Genomic DNA, 17,399 nt, shown 5'->3' on the forward strand with positions numbered 1-17,399 from the left:
GAGAATGGCTTCCATTTATCATATCATTTTGTGTGGATTGCATAGATTCACCCAGAGTTTGCTCTCAGCAGTATCTGCAATTCTATCCATGCAGGATCCTCAAAAGTAACTTCTCCAGCCAGTTATGCTTCACCATCACTGGACCAAAGCTAATGTCCTGCAGGCACGTAACAGTGAACATCTCACTATCTGTCCTGCCACACAGGTAACCTAGACTCGGGGCTAAGATGGACTGAGATGGGACTAGTGGGCTGGTTAATAGGATCAGAAGTTAGGCTTTCCTTAATGTAAGTTAGCACCTGGTCATACATTGCTGGCAAAGCCCAAAGGGTCAGAAGCAGGGTTTTCTGGTTGGTGTGATTAAATAGTTCTATGAAGACAGAAGCCTACTGTGGGATCAGACTGTGGACTGACAGGCAAAAAAGAATACTGATGAGTTAGCTTTAAACATCCAACTGAGGAAGGAATCTTCTCATAGGACAGTGACTCCCTATATAGTCCAAGAAGTTAGGGGTCAAAATGAAACTTAGTATCCTCATTCACCTAAATGGCTCACCATCTACTCCTCCTGGTTAGACAGCTGAAATCTGGAGAAGGGGATCCCAAAAACTTTGTTTAAAAGAAAATTATAAGTCCTTTGCCTCTGACCCTAGAAGGGGGGCGATAGAGGATTAAAATGTCCACAATAAGAACACAAGCACATTCTTGCAACGGTGGCCACAGCACCCGTGGATTCTATCAGTATGAGAGCAGGAGAGACAGGATGGAAGCAGAATGAGCTGGTGAGGTCTGTGCAGATGATAACAACCTCTAAATTCAGCAGCTGTGGCCTCCAATCTTCATGAGTGGGGGGCCTGGCAACAGGACAGACAGCCATGTCCACAGTGCTGCCTCCAGGTGCCAGTGCCTTGGGGGCTCATGGAGGAAGGGATGAGACTGTGCTGAGCATGGTCAAGAGGTCTCTGAGATACACAGGAGATGCCTCAATTAGACAGAGATTGGAGAGGTCATCAGAAGCTAATGGGTGGGACAGAGCCAGAGATATGCCGGTTTGTGACTGTGCTTGTCCAGTTGTGGCCCTGCTCTCATGGAGCTCACAATCGGGTGGGGAAAACCCAGATAGATGTCCCCCATGAGCCAGACACAGAATCGGACGTGACATAAAGCACCTGAGAGCAGGTGGCCCCATGATTTGAACAGAGAGCTGGGAGTTCAAGGAGGGAGAAGTGCGGTCAGGCTATAAGGAATTGAGCAGGGCTATAGGTGACATTGGAAGGCCCATGAGAGTCTGCAACTCTGGAATTAAGAGGAGAACATAATTAGAAGGAGAAGAGGAGCAAAGGAGAAGGTAAGCAAAGACAGAGACAAACAGACCTTTCTGGTATCAAAAGCAGCCAAAATGGCCAAAAGTTTAAGGGCAGATGAGGAAGAATTTAAAGGTCCAGTTAAGAAAAGTGTTCCTCATGACGTGAACTAAGCCTAGACATTGGATTGTAATTAGAAAAAATAATGGCATTTATTTCCTTCTTCTTCTACTTATTGTAACATGACATTGCAAGTATCCCTTAATATGAGACTTCTCACAGGTATAATAATTCCCTCTCCAATCTTATGGAACTACTTTGAAACAATTGAGATTGTCATTAAGAAATTGTATTTAATAAAGTCTTATTTTACTTAAATGCTTGTTATGAAGTAGAGAGCAGTGACTTCCATGGCCTCAGGTACTTTTGCCTTCATAGACCCCTTTCCATAAAAAATATTATAATTTATACTATTGCAGCAGTTTTAAAAATGGATACAATCCAGACTGTATTATATTCACGTTTTCTTCTGATCTTAAAAGAAATTTATTATTTTTCATCAGCCATGTAAGATAGGCACCTACTTTGCCTAATGTATGTCAGCTCTGGTAAGGAGACATTGGATGATTTTTGAAGAAAAAATTATCAGTCAGAAATCGAAAAGAGAAGGTTTTGAAGATCTCTGCAGATACATGCAAGAATTTTTAGGTTTTTAAACACTAGGAAGAATGCAATAGAATCTTAATGCACGGATGTGGAGGTGAACCAGCGAGACTCATTTTTCCAGGTAAATGGCTATAGAAGAAGAAGAAGATTCTCTGAACTATGCAAACACTGTGAACCAGATTGGTAATAACCAAACAAGATAAAAATTCTTCCTGATAGACAGTGAGGGCAGCCTTGAGATGTCCGCACAGAGTGTAGGGAAGCAGGGAAGCATGTATGGTAAGAGGAGTGATGACGTGAAGGAGAGGGATCTCATCACTATTTCTCTATTACTCCAGGGAAACCCCCTCCACAAATGGCCTGGAGGAACCACAGCACCATCACAGAGTTCATTCTCATTGGGCTGTCCGACGACCCCTACATCGAAGCTCTGCTCTTTGTGTTCTTCCTGGGGATCTACCTCCTGACTGTGATGGGGAACCTGATGATGCTGCTGGTGATCAGGGCTGATTCCCGCCTCCACACTCCCATGTACTTCTTCCTGAGTAACCTGTCCTTCCTAGACCTCTGCTTCTCTTCTGTCACTGTGCCCAAGCTACTGAAGGACCTTCTGTCTGAGAAGAGAACCATCTCAGTGGAGGGCTGCCTCACCCAGGTGTTCTTTGTGTTTATCACTGCAGGGACCGAAGCCTTTCTGCTCTCAGTGATGGCCTATGACCGTTATGCTGCCATCTGCCACCCACTGCTCTATGGCCAGGTGATGAGCATCCAGTTCTGTGTGAAGCTCGTGTTGATCTCATGGGGTCTGGCCTGCCTGAATTCGGTTGTGATTGTGCTCTTGGCTATTAACCTGGACTTCTGTGAGGCCCAAACCATACACCATTACATCTGTGAGCTGCCCTCCCTCTTCCCTCTCTCTTGCTCAGATATTTCCATCAATGTTGACATCTTGATCTGCTCCATCTTACTGCATGGGCTTGGGACCTTCCTCCCAATCTCCTTCTCCTATGCCCGTATCGTCTCCACCATCCTGAGCATCAGCTCCACCTCAGGCAGAAGCAAGGCCTTCTCCACCTGCTCCTCCCACCTCATTGCAGTGACCCTGTTCTTTGGCTCAGGTTTGATTCGCTACCTTATGCCCACCTCCGGTTCCTCCTTGGATTTGCTCTCCTCCTTGCAGTACAGTGCAGTCACACCCTTGCTGAATCCCCTCATCTACAGCCTAAAGAATAAAGAGGTGAAGGCAGCTGTGAGAAGGACACTAGGAAAATACCTACACTCTTAGGTAGTTGACAAGGATGGAGTATGTAGCCTATGAGTTTGCTTTGCCAACTGCTTGAACTTAAAGTACAATTCTGGACTGCTAGCTGGAAGAGAGCCCTATACTATCATCTCTCTGGTTATATTGACAATAAAAAATAAAATTATTTAGCTCTGAGGATATAAAGTTCTATGTTTTCTTCTGATGTTTTACACCATCAGCACTATTTCCTTCGTATAGCTCACAGATGTTTTATCTCCTGAATTAATCATACCATACTTTATCTTGTCATCCTTATTAATTGTGTCTAATTGATCTTCTTCATTAAGGATTTTATTAATTTGATTGTCCTTCATAACATTTGGACAATTTTTACTTCTCTTTATCATTCTAAACTAGTCTTAAATTTGTATATATGAAATTCAACTCTAAAAACAAAAGATGTTGACACCACCCATCAAAGATTATAAATTTAGTTTACTTTAACAATCCCTTTTCCCTCTGTCATTTCAACCTCCTTCCCAATTGTTTTATTTTGTTTTATTTTTTACATTCTGGGATTCTTCTCCCTGGATATTATCAACACATTATTATCTTTACATTAGGTGCTGTTGAATCAATTAAATTCTGGATTTCAATCATAGCCTATAGTTTTTTAGTCTTCATTCTACATCTAAGTTTATTTACTATTCACTGACTTTTCTTTCATAGCACATTCCCCTATATACTTCCTTTTGCACAGCAGAGCATAATGGTTAAATTCATAGCCTTAGAAGCCTAGTTACCTGTGTTCATACCATAAGCTTTATGATCCTGTCTAATTGCTAACCTACTCTGTGCCTCAGTTTTCTATATATAAAATTGGGATAACAATAGTATCTACATTGCATAGTTAGCATGAGGATTAATGAGAGATTGAGCACTAGAACACTAACAGACACCTTTAAATGTCCTGATCATTATGCATGAGTTCTTCATTCCATTCTGCTTTGATTTTGTTGTAATAATGCACTTATCTAGATTTCTTTTAAGAAATAGGTATTACAAAATATTCCAAGACCTTATATACATGAAAATCTCTTTATATTAGGGGCACCTGGGTGGCTCAGTCGGTTAAGTGTCTGGCTCTTGCTTTCAGCTCAGTTAATGATCTCACGGTCTTGAGATAAATCTCTGAGTGCTCCACACTCAGTGTAGAGCCTGCATGGGATTCTCTCTCTCCCTCTCTGTCTGCTCCCCTACACTGCTCAAATACATTCTGTTTCTTTGCCAAAAAAAAAAAAATATGATTGTCTCTTTATTTTGATTCTACATATGAATGAAAATTTGCCTTGTTACAGAATTTTGGGGTCCCCACTTTTTCCTCTGTACATTTTATACACTGTAATCTGGTATCTAATGTTCATCAGAAATGTAAAGACAGGGGCAAGATGGCGGAAGAGCAGGGTCCCCAAGTCACCTGTCCCCACCAAATTACCTAGATAACCTTCAAACCATCCTGAAAATTTACGAATTCGGCCTGAGATGTAAAGAGACCAGCTGGAATGCTACAATGAGAAGAGTCCGCGCTTCTATCAAGGTAGGAAGACGGGGGAAAAGAAATAAAGGAACAAAAGGCCTCCGAGGGGGAGGGGCCCCGCGAGGAGCCGGGCTGAGGCCGGGGCGAGTGTCCCCAGGACAGGAGAGCCCCGTCCCGGAGGAGCAGGAGCTGCACCAACCTTCCCGGGCGGGCGGAAAGGGGCTCGCAGGGAGTTGGAGCAGGACCCAGGAGGGCGGGGATGCCCTCGGGCTCCCGGGGACACTAACAGACACCTGCGAGCGCAGGAGAGTGCTCCGAGCTCCCTAAGGGCTGCAGCGCGCACGGCGGGACCCACCGGAGCAGCTCGGAGGGGCTCGGGCGGGCTCTGCGGAGGGGGCTGCGGGGCGGGAGCGCGAATCCAACAGCGCAGGCCCCGGAGCACAGGGCGCCGGGACACAGCCCAGGATCCGGCCTCCCCCGGGACAGGCAGAGGCCGGGAGGGCCCAGGACAGCGAGGACGCTCCTGCCCCGAGCTGAGCAGATCAGCGGCCCCGCCCCGGAGCCTCCAGGCCCAGCGGACGGAGAACCGAGAGCCCCGAGCCCCGTAGTTCCTGCGGAGGCTGAATCCAGGCTTCCAGAGTTGCCATAGCAACTGCGGTTGTTTCTCCTGGGGCCCCACGGGGTAAACAACCCCCGCTGAGCCCTGCAGCAGGCAGGGGCAGAGCAGCTCCCCCAAGTGCTAACACCTGAGAATCAGCACAGCAGGCCCCTCCCCCAGAAGACCAGCTGGACGGACCAGTGATACTCCCCCGTGTTCCAATACAACTTGTTTCTGGCCACTCCGCACTGAGCAAAATGACTAGAAGGAAAACCTCACCTCAAAAGAAAGAATCAGAAACAGCCCTCTCTCCCACAGAGTTACAAAATCTGGATTACACTTCAATGTCAGAAAGCCAATTCAGAAGCACTATTCTACAGCTACTGGTGGCTCTAGAAAAAAGCATTAAGGCCTCACGAGACTTCATGACTGCAGAATTTAGATCCAATCAGGCAGAAATTAAAAATCAATTGAATGAGATGCAATCCAAACTAGAAGTCCTAACGACGAGGGTTAACGAGGTGGAAGAACGAGTGAGTGACATAGAAGACAAGTTAATGGCAAAGAGGGAAACTGAGGAAAAAAGAGACAATCAATTAAGGGACCATGAAGACAGATTAAGGCAAATAAATGACAGTCTAAGGAAGAAAAACCTACGTTTAATTGGGGTTCCCGAGGACGCCGAAAGGGCCAGAGGGCCAGAATATGTATTTGAACAAATCCTAGCTGAAAACTTTCCCAATCTGGGAAGGGAAACAGGCATTCAGATCCAGGAAATAGAGAGATCCCCCCCTAAAATCAATAAAAACCGTTCAACGCCTCGACATCTAATAGTGAAGCTTGCAAATTCCAAAGATAAAGAGAAGATCCTTAAAGCAACAAGAGACAAGAAGTCCCTGACTTTCATGGGGAGGAATATTAGGGTAACAGCAGACCTCTCCACAGAGACCTGGCAGGCCAGAAAGGGCTGGCAGGATATATTCAGGGTCCTAAATGAGAAGAACATACAACCAAGAATACTTTATCCAGCAAGGCTCTCATTCAAAATGGAAGGAGAGATAAAGAGCTTCCAAGACAGGCAGGAACTGAAAGAATATGTGACCTCCAAACCAGCTCTGCAAGAAATTTTAAGGGGGACTCTTAAAACTCCCCTTTAAGAAGAAGTTCAGTGGAACAATCCACAAAAACAAGGACTAAATAGATATCATGATGACACTAAACTCATATCTGTCAATAGTAACTCTGAACGTGAATGGGCTTAATGACCCCATCAAAAGGCGCAGGGTTTCAGACTGGATAAAAAAGCAGGACCCATCTATTTGCTGTCTACAAGAGACTCATTTTAGACAGAAGGACACCTACAACCTGAAAATAAAAGGTTGGAGAACCATTTACCATTCAAATGGTTCTCAAAATATACCCTAAAAACTACAGAACACTTCTGAAAGAAATTGAGGAAGACACAAAGAGATGGAAAAATATTCCATGCTCATGGATTGGCAGAATTAATATTGTGAAAATGTCAATGTTACCCAGGGCAATTTACACGTATAATGCAATCCCTATCAAAATACCATGGACTTTCTTCAGAGACTTAGAACAAATTATTTTAAGATTTGTGTGGAATCAGAAAAGACCCCGAATAGCCAGGGGAATTTTAAAAAGAAAACCATATCTGGGGGCATCACAATGCCAGATTTCAGGTTGTACTACAAAGCTGTGTTCATCAAGACAGTGTGGTACTGGCACAAAAACAGACACATAGATCAATGGAACAGAACAGAGAACCCAGAAGTGGACCCTGAACTTTATGGTCAACTAATATACGATAAAGGAGGAAAGACGATCCACTGGAAGAAAGACACTCTCTTCAATAAATGGTGCTGGGAAAATTGGACATCCACATGCAGGAGAATGAAACTGGACCACTCTCTTGCACCATACACAAAGATAAACTCAAAATAGATGAAAGATCTAAATGTGAGACAAGATTCCATCAAAATCCCAGAGGAGAACTCAGGCAACACCCTTTTTGAACTTGGCCACAGTAACCGGAGAAGGACAAACAGTGTATGTTCTCATTCATTTGGGGAATATGAATAATAGTGAAAGGGAATATAAGGGAAGGGAGAAGAAATGTGTGAGAAATATCAGAAAGGGAGACAGAACATAAAGACTTCTAACTCTGGGAAATGAACTAGGGGTGGTGGAGGGGGAGGAGGGCGGGGGGTGGGGGTGAATGGGTGACGGGCACTGAGGGGTACACTTGACGGGATGAGCACTGGGTGTTATTCTGTATGTTGGTAAATTGAACACCAATAAACATTAATTTATAAAATTAAAAAAAAAGAAATGTAAAGACAGAGTGACATTCCTGCACAAACAAAAGATAGGAAACAAAATAGCACAGAGAGCACGAAAAAAGTAGGAAAAAAGTTTTTTTTAAGAACATTGCAGAAGACTTCAATAACAAGCACATACTATAACAATAATAGAAATACAAACTCGTCAAATTGAAAGGGAAAGACTTAAAGATTGGATTATAAAAGCCATATGTTATATACAAAACAAAGACTTCAAAGACTTCCCTGACTTTAGGGCAGCCCCAGTGGCTCAGCGGTTTAGCACCGCCTTTGGCCCAGGGCCTGACCCTGGAGACCCGTGATCGAGTCCCACGTCGGCCTCCCTGCATGGAGCCTGCTTCTCCCTCTGCCTGTGTCTCTGCCTCTCTCTCTCTGTGTCTCTCATGAATAAATAAATAATCTTTAAAAAACTTTTTTAAGGTTGTTAGCAGATTTATTTTTTTGATTTAAGTTTATTTTATTTTTATTTATTTATTTTAATAATAAATTAATTTTTATTGGTGTTCAATTTGCCAACATACAGAATAACACCCAGTGCTCATCCCGTCAAGTGCTCCCCTCAGTACCCGTCACCCATTCACCCTCACCCCCCGCCCTCCTCCCCTTCCACCACCCCTAGTTTGTTTCCCAGAGTTAGGAGTCTTTATGTACTGTCTCCCTTTCTGATTATTTCCCACTCATTTTTTCTCCTTTCCCCTCTATTCCCTTCCACCACTTTTTATATTCCCCAAATGAATGAGACCATATAATGTTTGTCCTTCTCTGATTGACTTATATCACTCAGCATAATACCCTCCAGTTCCATCCCCGTCGAAGCAAATGGTGGGTATTTGTCATTTCTAATGGCTGAGTAATATTCCATTGTATACATAAACCACATCTTCTTTATCCATTCATCTTTCGATGGACACCGAGGCTCCTTCCACAGTTTGGCTATTGTGGACATCGCTGCTAGAAACATCGGGGCGCAGGTGTCCCGGAGTTTCATTGCATCTGTATCTTTGGGGTAAATCCCTAACAGTGCAATTGCTGGGTCATAGGGCAGGTCTATTTTTAACTCTTTGAGGAACCTCCACACAGTTTTCCAGAGTGGCTGCACCAGTTCACATTCCCACCAGCAGTGCAAGAGGGTTCCCTTTTCTCCACATCCTCTCCAACATTTGTGGTTTCCTGTCTTGTTAATTTTCCCCATTCTCACTGGTGTGAGGTGGTATCTCATTGTGGTTTTGATTTGTATTTCCCAATGGCAAGTGATGCAGAGCATTTTCTCATGTGCATGTTGGCCATGTCTATGTCTTCCTCTGTGAGGTTTCTGTTCCAAATCATGTCTAGATTTCTGTTCATGTCTAGTTCATGTCATCTATAAAGAACTTATTAAACTCAACACCAAAGAAACAAACAATCCAATCATGAAATGGGCAAAACAAATTTTTTAAAATAAAGACTTTATAATGGATAAACTTGTGAAATCACTATGCTGTAAACCTGAAACAAATGTAAATATTGTGTGTCAACTATACTAAAAAACCCATTATCTTAAACAATAAAAAAATTATAATTAAAATTAACATTATAATGGGTAGCTCAGTCAGTTGAGCATCCATCTCCTGATTTTAGCTCAGGTCATAATCTTAGGGCCATCAGACTGAGGCCCAGGTCAGGCTCCACGTTCAACAGGAAGTCTACTTGAGTTCTGTCTCTCCCTCTCCTTCTGCCACTCCCTCTGCTCTGTCTCTCTGGCTCTCTCTCTCTAAAAATAAATAAATTAATTAAATCTTTTTAAAAATTATAATCCCAAAAACAAGACTTCCAGGGGATTCATGAAGGTTGAAAGTTTTTAAAAATTGTTCAAAGGTCTAAACTAGAAAATGCATATGAGAAAGTTGTCAAGGTCTCACTGTCAGTCAGAATTGAATTTGAAGCAAAAAAAAAAATTAGTCGAGGAATCTAGTACAGCAGTCAGTAGTCAAGCATATAGTAAATGCTCAATAAGTATGCGCTGACTGAATGAATATTACTCTCAAATTTAGAAGGGTACAACCACAGTGATATCTATAAGTCACAAACAAGATAAAATGTGAACCTTAAGTGCTCAAGTCACATAGCATAAAGTACTGTAGAAAATAACAAGGGAAATTAACAAATTTATAATGATTGTGGAAGATATTTCTTTTTTTCCACATATTTATGGATACTTTTTAATCAAATCAATGAGGCCTAAATGGGCATGCTAACAATTTCATGAAAGAAAAAGAAAAAATCAAATGCCTTTGGTGAATATTTATGCTGTATCCAATAGTCTTAAACCAACATGTTATTAAATAAAGAATATTTTCAGAGACATACTACCTAATGGAGACATTATTGTGTATCATTGATAAGATGAAATAATTTTTTAATGTTTTACTTAAATTCAATTTAGGTAACATATACTGTATTATTAGATTCAGAGCTAGAACTTAGTGATTCATCAGTTGCATATAATACACCCTGTGCTCATCACAAGTGTCCTCTTTGATGCCCATCACCCAGTTACCCCATCTCCACCCCATCCCTTCCAACAATCCTCAGTATGTTTCCTAGAGTTAAGAGCCCCTTATGGTTTGCCTCCTTTTCTGTTTTCATCTTATTTTATTTTTCCTTCCCTTCTCCTATGTTCATATGTTTTGGTTCTTAAATTCCACATATGAGTGAAATCATACGGTATTTGTCTTTCTCTGACTGATTTATTTCACTTAGCATAATACCTCTAGTTCCATCCATGTCATTGCAAATGCCAAGATTTCATTCCTTTTGATGGCTGAATAATATCGTGGAAGACTTTTATACAGATTTTTAGAGTCCTTAATAAACTGAATAGTCAAAACAGAGGCAATGGCAAGGAAAATATGGATGATATAATTAATAATATTCTAATAAGACTAAATCTAACTAAATATCTATCCAGCATTATAAAATTTCAGAAGGTAAAGGTTGAATAAAATAAGAAATGGATTGACCAGGAAGCAACATGAGGGAACGTTCTAAGCTCTCAACAACAAAACTAAAGAAAAGAAGAAGAAGAATCCCTCCCTTTTACTGCTGGAGCATGCCACCCACCCTGCTTTCTGAAATATATTGGGACACTGTGGTAGCAATGTGAATGAACCAAAATTTTATCTCCTCCCTTTTACTGCTGGAGCATGCCACCCACCCTGCTTTCTGAAATATATTGGGACACTGTGGTAGCAATGTGAATGAACCAAAATTTTATCTCAAATAGACCCTATTTGCTCAAACATATAACATCTGTGAGACCTCTAATAAGTTATTTAATTTCTGTGAGTTTCTTTTATCTCTAAAATGAGTGTAATCATATCGATCTTCTGTGGATTTTATAAGGACTCAGTGATATTATGTAGAGACCTAAGCACATATCTATTATTCCTAAATTTATATATTATCCAAACATATAGATATACTGAGACAAATTTATTTTTACTTTTTTAATAATAAATTTATTTTTTATCTGTGTTTAATTTGCCAACATACAGAATAACACCCAGTGCTCATCCCGTCAAGTGCCCCCGTCAGTGCCCGTCACCATTCACCCCCACCACCGCCCTCCTCCCCTTCCACCACCCCTGGTTCATTTCCCAGAGTTAGGAGTCTTTATGTTCTGTCTCCCTTTCTGATATTTCCCACACATTTCTTCTCCCTTCTATTCCCTTTCATTATTATTTATATTCCCCAAATGAATGAGAACATACACTGTTTGTCCTTCTCCGATTGACTTACTTCACTCAGCATAATACCCTCCAGTTCCATCCACGTGGAAGCAAATGGTGGGTATTTGTTGTTTCTAATGGCTGAGTAATATTCCATTGTATACATAAACCACATCTTCTTTATCCATTCATCTTTCGATGGACACCAAGGCTCCTTCCACAGTTTGGCTATTGTGGACATCGCTGCTAGAAACATCGGGGCGCAGGTGTCCCGGCGTTTCGTTGCATCTGTATCTTTGGGGTAAATCCCCAGCAGTGCAATTGCTGGGTCATAGGGCAGATCTATTTTTAACTCTTTGAGGAACCTCCACACAGTTTTCCAGAGTGGCTGCACCAGTTCACATTCCCACCAACAGTGTAAGAGGGTTCCCTTTTCTCCGCATCCTCTCCAACATTTGTTGTTTCCTGCCTTGTTAATTTTCCCCATTCTGACTGGTGTGAGGTGGTATCTCATTGTGGTTTTGATTTGTATTTCCCTGATGGCAAGTGATGCAGAGCATTTTCTCATGTGCATGTTGGCCATGTCTATGTCTTCCTCTGTGAGATTTCTCTTCATGTCTTTTGCCCATTTCATGATTGGATTGTTTGTTTCTTTGCTGTTGAGTTTAAGAAGTTCTTTATAGGGAGGGGCAAGATGGCGGAAGAGTAGGGTCCCCAAATCACCTGTCCCCACCAAATTACCTAGATAACCTTCAAACCATCCTGAAAATCTATGAATTCGGCCTGAGATTTAAAGAGAGACCAGCTGGAACACTACAGTGAGGAGAGTTCGCGCTTCTATCAAGGTAGGAAGACGGGGAAAAAGAAATAAAGAAACAAAAGGCCTCCGAGGGGGAGGGGCCCCGCGAGGAGCCGGGCTGAGGCCGGGGCGAGTGTCCCCAGGACAGGAGAGCCCCGTCCCGGAGGAGCAGGAGCTGCACCAACCTTCCCGGGCGGAAAGGGGCTCGCAGGGAGGTGGAGCAGGACCCAGGAGGGCGGGGATGCCCTCGGGCTCCCGGGGACACTAACAGACACCTGCGCCCCGGGAGAGTGCGCCGAGCTCCCTAAGGGCTGCAGCGCGCACGGCGGGGCCGGAGCAGCTCGGAGGGGCTCGGGCGGCGGCTCCGCGGAGGGGGCTGCGGGGCGGGAGCGCGAATCCCACAGCGCAGGCCCCGGAGCACAGGGCGCCGGGACACAGCCCAGGATCCGGCCTCCCCCGGGACAGGCAGAGGCCGGGAGGGCCCAGGACAGCGAGGACGCTCCTGCCCCGAGCTGAGCAGATCAGCGGCCCCGCCCCGGAGCCTCCTGGCCCTGCGGACGGAGAGCCCCGTAGTTCCTGTGGGGGCTGAATCCAGGCTTCCAGAGCTGCCGTAACCACTGCGGCTGTTCCTCCTGGGGCCTCACGGGGTAAACAACCCCCACTGAGCCCTGCAACAGGCAGGGGCAGAGCAGCTCCCCCAAGTGCTAACACCTGAGAATCAGCACAGCAGGCCCCTCCCTCAGAAGACCAGCTGGGCGGACCAGTTCCAGGGAAAGTCAAGGGACTTAAAGTCTATAGATTCAGAATACTCCCCCGTGTTTTTTGTTTTTTTTCTTTTTTCTTTTCTTTTTGATTTCTGATTGCTTCCCCCACCCCCCCCTTTTTTTCACCTTTCTTTTTCTTTCTCTTTTTCTTCTTTTTTCCTTCTTTTTCTTTTTTCTCTTTCTCTTTTCTTTCCTTCTCTCTCTTTCTCTCCTTTTCCCAATACAACTTGCTTTTGGCCACTCTGCACTGAGCAAAATGACTAGAAGGAAAACCTCACCTCAAAAGAAAGAATCAGAAACAGTCCTCTCTCCCACAGAGTTACAAAATCTGGATTACAATTCAATGTCAGAAAGCCAATTCAGAAGCACTATTCTACAGCTACTGGTGGCTCTAGAAAAAAGCATAAAGGACTCAAGAGACTTCATAACTGCAGAATTTAGATCCAATCAGGCAGAAATTAAAAATCAATTGAATGAGATACAATCCAAACTAGAAGTCCTAACAATGAGGGTTAACGAGGTGGAAGAACGAGTGAGTGACATACAAGACAAGTTAATGGCAAAGAGGGAAACTGAGGAAAAAGGAGACAGACAGTTAAAAGACCATGAAGACAGATTAAGGGAAATAAATGACAGCCTAAGGAAGAAAAACCTACGTTTAATTGGGGTTCCCGAAGGCGCCAAAAGGGACAGAGGGCCAGAATATGTATTTGAACAAATCCTAGCTGAAAACTTTCCCAATCTGGGAAGGGAAACAGGCATTCAGATCCAGGAAATAGAGAGATCCCCCCTAAAATCAATAAAAACCGTTCAACGCCTCGACATCTAATAGTGAAGCTTGCAAATTCCAAAGATAAAGAGAAGATCCTTAAAGCAGCAAGAGACAAGAAATCCCTGACTTTCATGGGGAGGAATATTAGGGTAACAGCAGACCTCTCCACAGAGACGTGGCGGGCCAGAAAGGGCTGGCAGGATATATTCAGGGTCCTAAATGAGAAGAACATGCAACCAAGAATACTTTATCCAGCAAGGCTCTCGTTCAAAATGGAAGGAGAGATAAAGAGCTTCCAAGACAGGCAGGAACTGAAAGAATATGTGACCTCCAAACCAGCTCTGCAAGAAATTTTAAGGGGGACTCTTAAAATTCCCCTTTAAGAAGAAGTTCAGTGGAACAATCCACAAAAACAAGGACTAAATAGATATCATGATGACACTGAACTCATATCTGTCAATAGTAACTCTGAACGTGAATGGGCTTAATGACCCCATCAAAAGGCGCAGGGTTTCAGACTGGATAAAAAAGCAGGACCCATCTATTTGCTGTCTACAAGAGACTCATTTTAGACAGAAGGACACCTACAAACTGAAAGTAAAAGGTTGGAGAACCATTTACCATTCAAATGGTTCTCAAAAGAAAGCAGGGGTAGCCATCCTTATATCAGATAAACTAAAATTTACCCCGAAGACTGTAGTGAGAGATGAAGAGGGACACTATATCATACTTAAAGGATCTATCCACCAAGAGGACTTAACAATCCTCAATATATATGCCCCGAATGTGGGAGCTGCCAAATACTTAAACGAATTATTAACCAAAGTAAAGAAATACTTAGATAATAATACACTTATACTTGGTGACTTCAATCCAGCTCTTTCTACCCTCGATAGGTCTTCTAAGCACAACATCTCCAAAGAAACAAGAGCTTTAAATGATACACTGGACCAGATAGATTTCACAGATATCTACAGAACTTTGCATCCAAACTCAACTGAATACACATTCTTCTCAAGTGCACATGGAACTTTCTCCAGAATAGACCACATACTGGGTCACAAATCGGGTCTGAACCGATACCAAAAGATTGGGATCGTCCCCTGCATATTCTCAGACCATAACGTCTTGAAATTAGAACTCAATCACAAGAAGAAGTTTGGAAGGACCTCAAACATGTGGAGGTTAAGGACCATCCTGCTAAAAGATAAAAGGGTCAATCAGGAAATTAAGGAAGAATTAAAAAGATTCATGGAAACTAATGAGAATGAAGATATAACTGTTCAAAATCTTTGGGATGCAGCAAAAGCAGTCCTGAGGGGGAAATACATCGCAATACAAGCATCCATTCAAAAACTGGAAAGAACTCAAATACAAAAGCTAACCTTACACATAAAGGAGCTAGAAAAGAAGCAGCAAATTGACCCGACGCCCAGCAGAAGAATAGAGTTAATTAAAATTCGAGCAGAACTCAACAAAATTGAGACCAGAAGAACTGTGGAACAGATCAACAAAACCAGGAGTTGGTTCTTTGAAAGAATTAATAAGATAGATAAACCATTAGCCAGCCTTATTGAAAAGAAGAGAGAGAAGACTCAAATTAATAAAATCATGAATGAGAAAGGAGAGATCACTACCAACACCAAGGAAATATAAATGATTTTAAAAACATATTATGAACAGCTCTACACCAATAAATTAGGCAATCTAGAAGAAATGGACGCATTCCTGGAAAGCCACAAACTACCAAAACTGGAGCAGGAAGAAATAGAAAACCTGAACAGGCCAATAACCAGGGAGGAAATTGAAGCAGTCATCAAAAACCTCCCAAGACACAAAAGTCCAGGGCCAGATGGCTTCCCAGGGGAATTCTATCAAACGTTTAAAGAAGAAATCATACCTATTCTACTAAAGCTGTTCAGAAAGATAGAAAGAGATGGAGTACTTCCAAATTCATTCTATGAGGCCAGCATCACCTTAATTCCAAAACCAGACAAAGACCCCACCAAAAAGGAGAATTACAGACCAATATCCCTGATGAACATGGATGCAAAAATTCTCAACAAGATTCTAGCCAATAGGATCCAACAACACATTAAGAAAATTATTCACCATGACCAAGTAGGATTTATCCCCGGGACACAAGGCTGGTTCAACACTCGTAAAACAATCAATGTGATTCATCATATCAGCAAGAGAAAAACCAAGAACCATATGATCCTCTCATTAGATGCAGAGAAAGCATTTGACAAAATACAGCATCCATTCCTGATCAAAACTCTTCAGAGTGTAGGAATAGAGGGAACTTTCCTCGACATCTTAAAAGCCGTCTACGAAAAGCCCACAGGAAATATCATTCTCAATGGGGAAGCACTGGGAGCCTTTCCCCTAAGATCAGGAACAAGACAGGAATGTCCACTCTCACCACTGCTATTCAACATAGTATTGGAAGTCCTAGCCTCAGCAATCAGACAACAAAAAGACATTAAAGGCATTCATATTGGCAAAGAAGAAGTCAAACTCTCCCTCTTCGCCGATGACATGATACTCTACATAGAAAACCCAAAAGCCTCCACCCCAAGATTGCTAGAACTCATACAGCAATTTGGTAGCGTGGCAGGATACAAAATCAATGCCCAGAAATCAATGGCATTTCTATACACTAACAATGAGACTGAAGAAAGAGAAATTAAGGAGTCAATCCCATTTACAATTGCACCCAAAAGCATAAGATACCTAGGAATAAACCTAACCAAAGAGGTAAAGGATCTATACCCTAAAAACTATAGAACACTTCTGAAAGAAATTGAGGAAGACACAGAGAGATGGAAAAATATGCCATGCTCCTGGATTGGCAGAATTAATATTGTGAAAATGTCAATGTTACCCAGGGCAATTTACACGTTCAATGCAATCCCTATCAAAATACCATGGACTTTCTTCAGAGAGTTAGAACAAATTATTTTAAGATTTGTGTGGAATCAGAAAAGACCCCGAATAGCCAGGGGAATTTTAAAAAGAAAACCATATCTGGGGGCATCACAATGCCAGATTTCAGGTTGTACTACAAAGCTGTGGTCATCAAGACAGTGTGGTACTGGCACAAAAACAGACACATAGATCAATGGAATAGAATAGAGAACCCAGAAGTGGACCCTGAACTTTATGGTCAACTAATATTCGATAAAGGAGGAAAGACTATCCACTGGATGAAAGACAGTCTCTTCAATAAATGGTGCTGGGAATATTGGACATCCACATGCAGAAGAATGAAACTAGACCACTCTCTTGCACCATACACAAAGATAAACTCAAAATGGATGAAAGATCTAAATGTGAGACAAGATTCCATCAAAATCCTAGAGGAGAACACAGGCAACACCCTTTTTGAACTTGGCCACAGTAACTTCTTGCAAGATACATCCACGAAAGCAAAAGAAACAAAAGCAAAAATGAACTATTGGGACTTCATCAAGATGAGAAGCTTTTGCACAGCAAAGGATACAGTCAACAAAACTCAAAGACAACCTACAGAATGGGAGAAGATATTTGCAAATAACATATCAGATAAAGGGCTAGTTTCCAAAATCTATAAAGAACTTATTAAACTCAACAGCAAAGAAACAAACAATCCAATCATGAAATG

General features: G+C 42.4%; 1 protein-coding gene across 1 annotated transcript; it reads left to right on the forward strand.

Moving 5' to 3' along the window:
- Positions 1–2,325: 2,325 nt before the first annotated feature.
- LOC129517242 (olfactory receptor 8S1-like) lies at positions 2,326–3,255 on the forward strand. The gene has a single exon (XM_055336914.1). It carries the CDS (start codon positions 2,326–2,328, stop codon positions 3,253–3,255), a length of 930 nt encoding a protein of 309 aa, XP_055192889.1.
- Positions 3,256–17,399: the final 14,144 nt, after the last annotated feature.

Source organism: Nyctereutes procyonoides, unplaced genomic scaffold (assembly GCF_905146905.1).
Source record: "Nyctereutes procyonoides isolate TBG_1078 unplaced genomic scaffold, NYPRO_anot_genome, whole genome shotgun sequence".
Classification (NCBI taxonomy): Eukaryota; Metazoa; Chordata; class Mammalia; order Carnivora; family Canidae; genus Nyctereutes; species Nyctereutes procyonoides.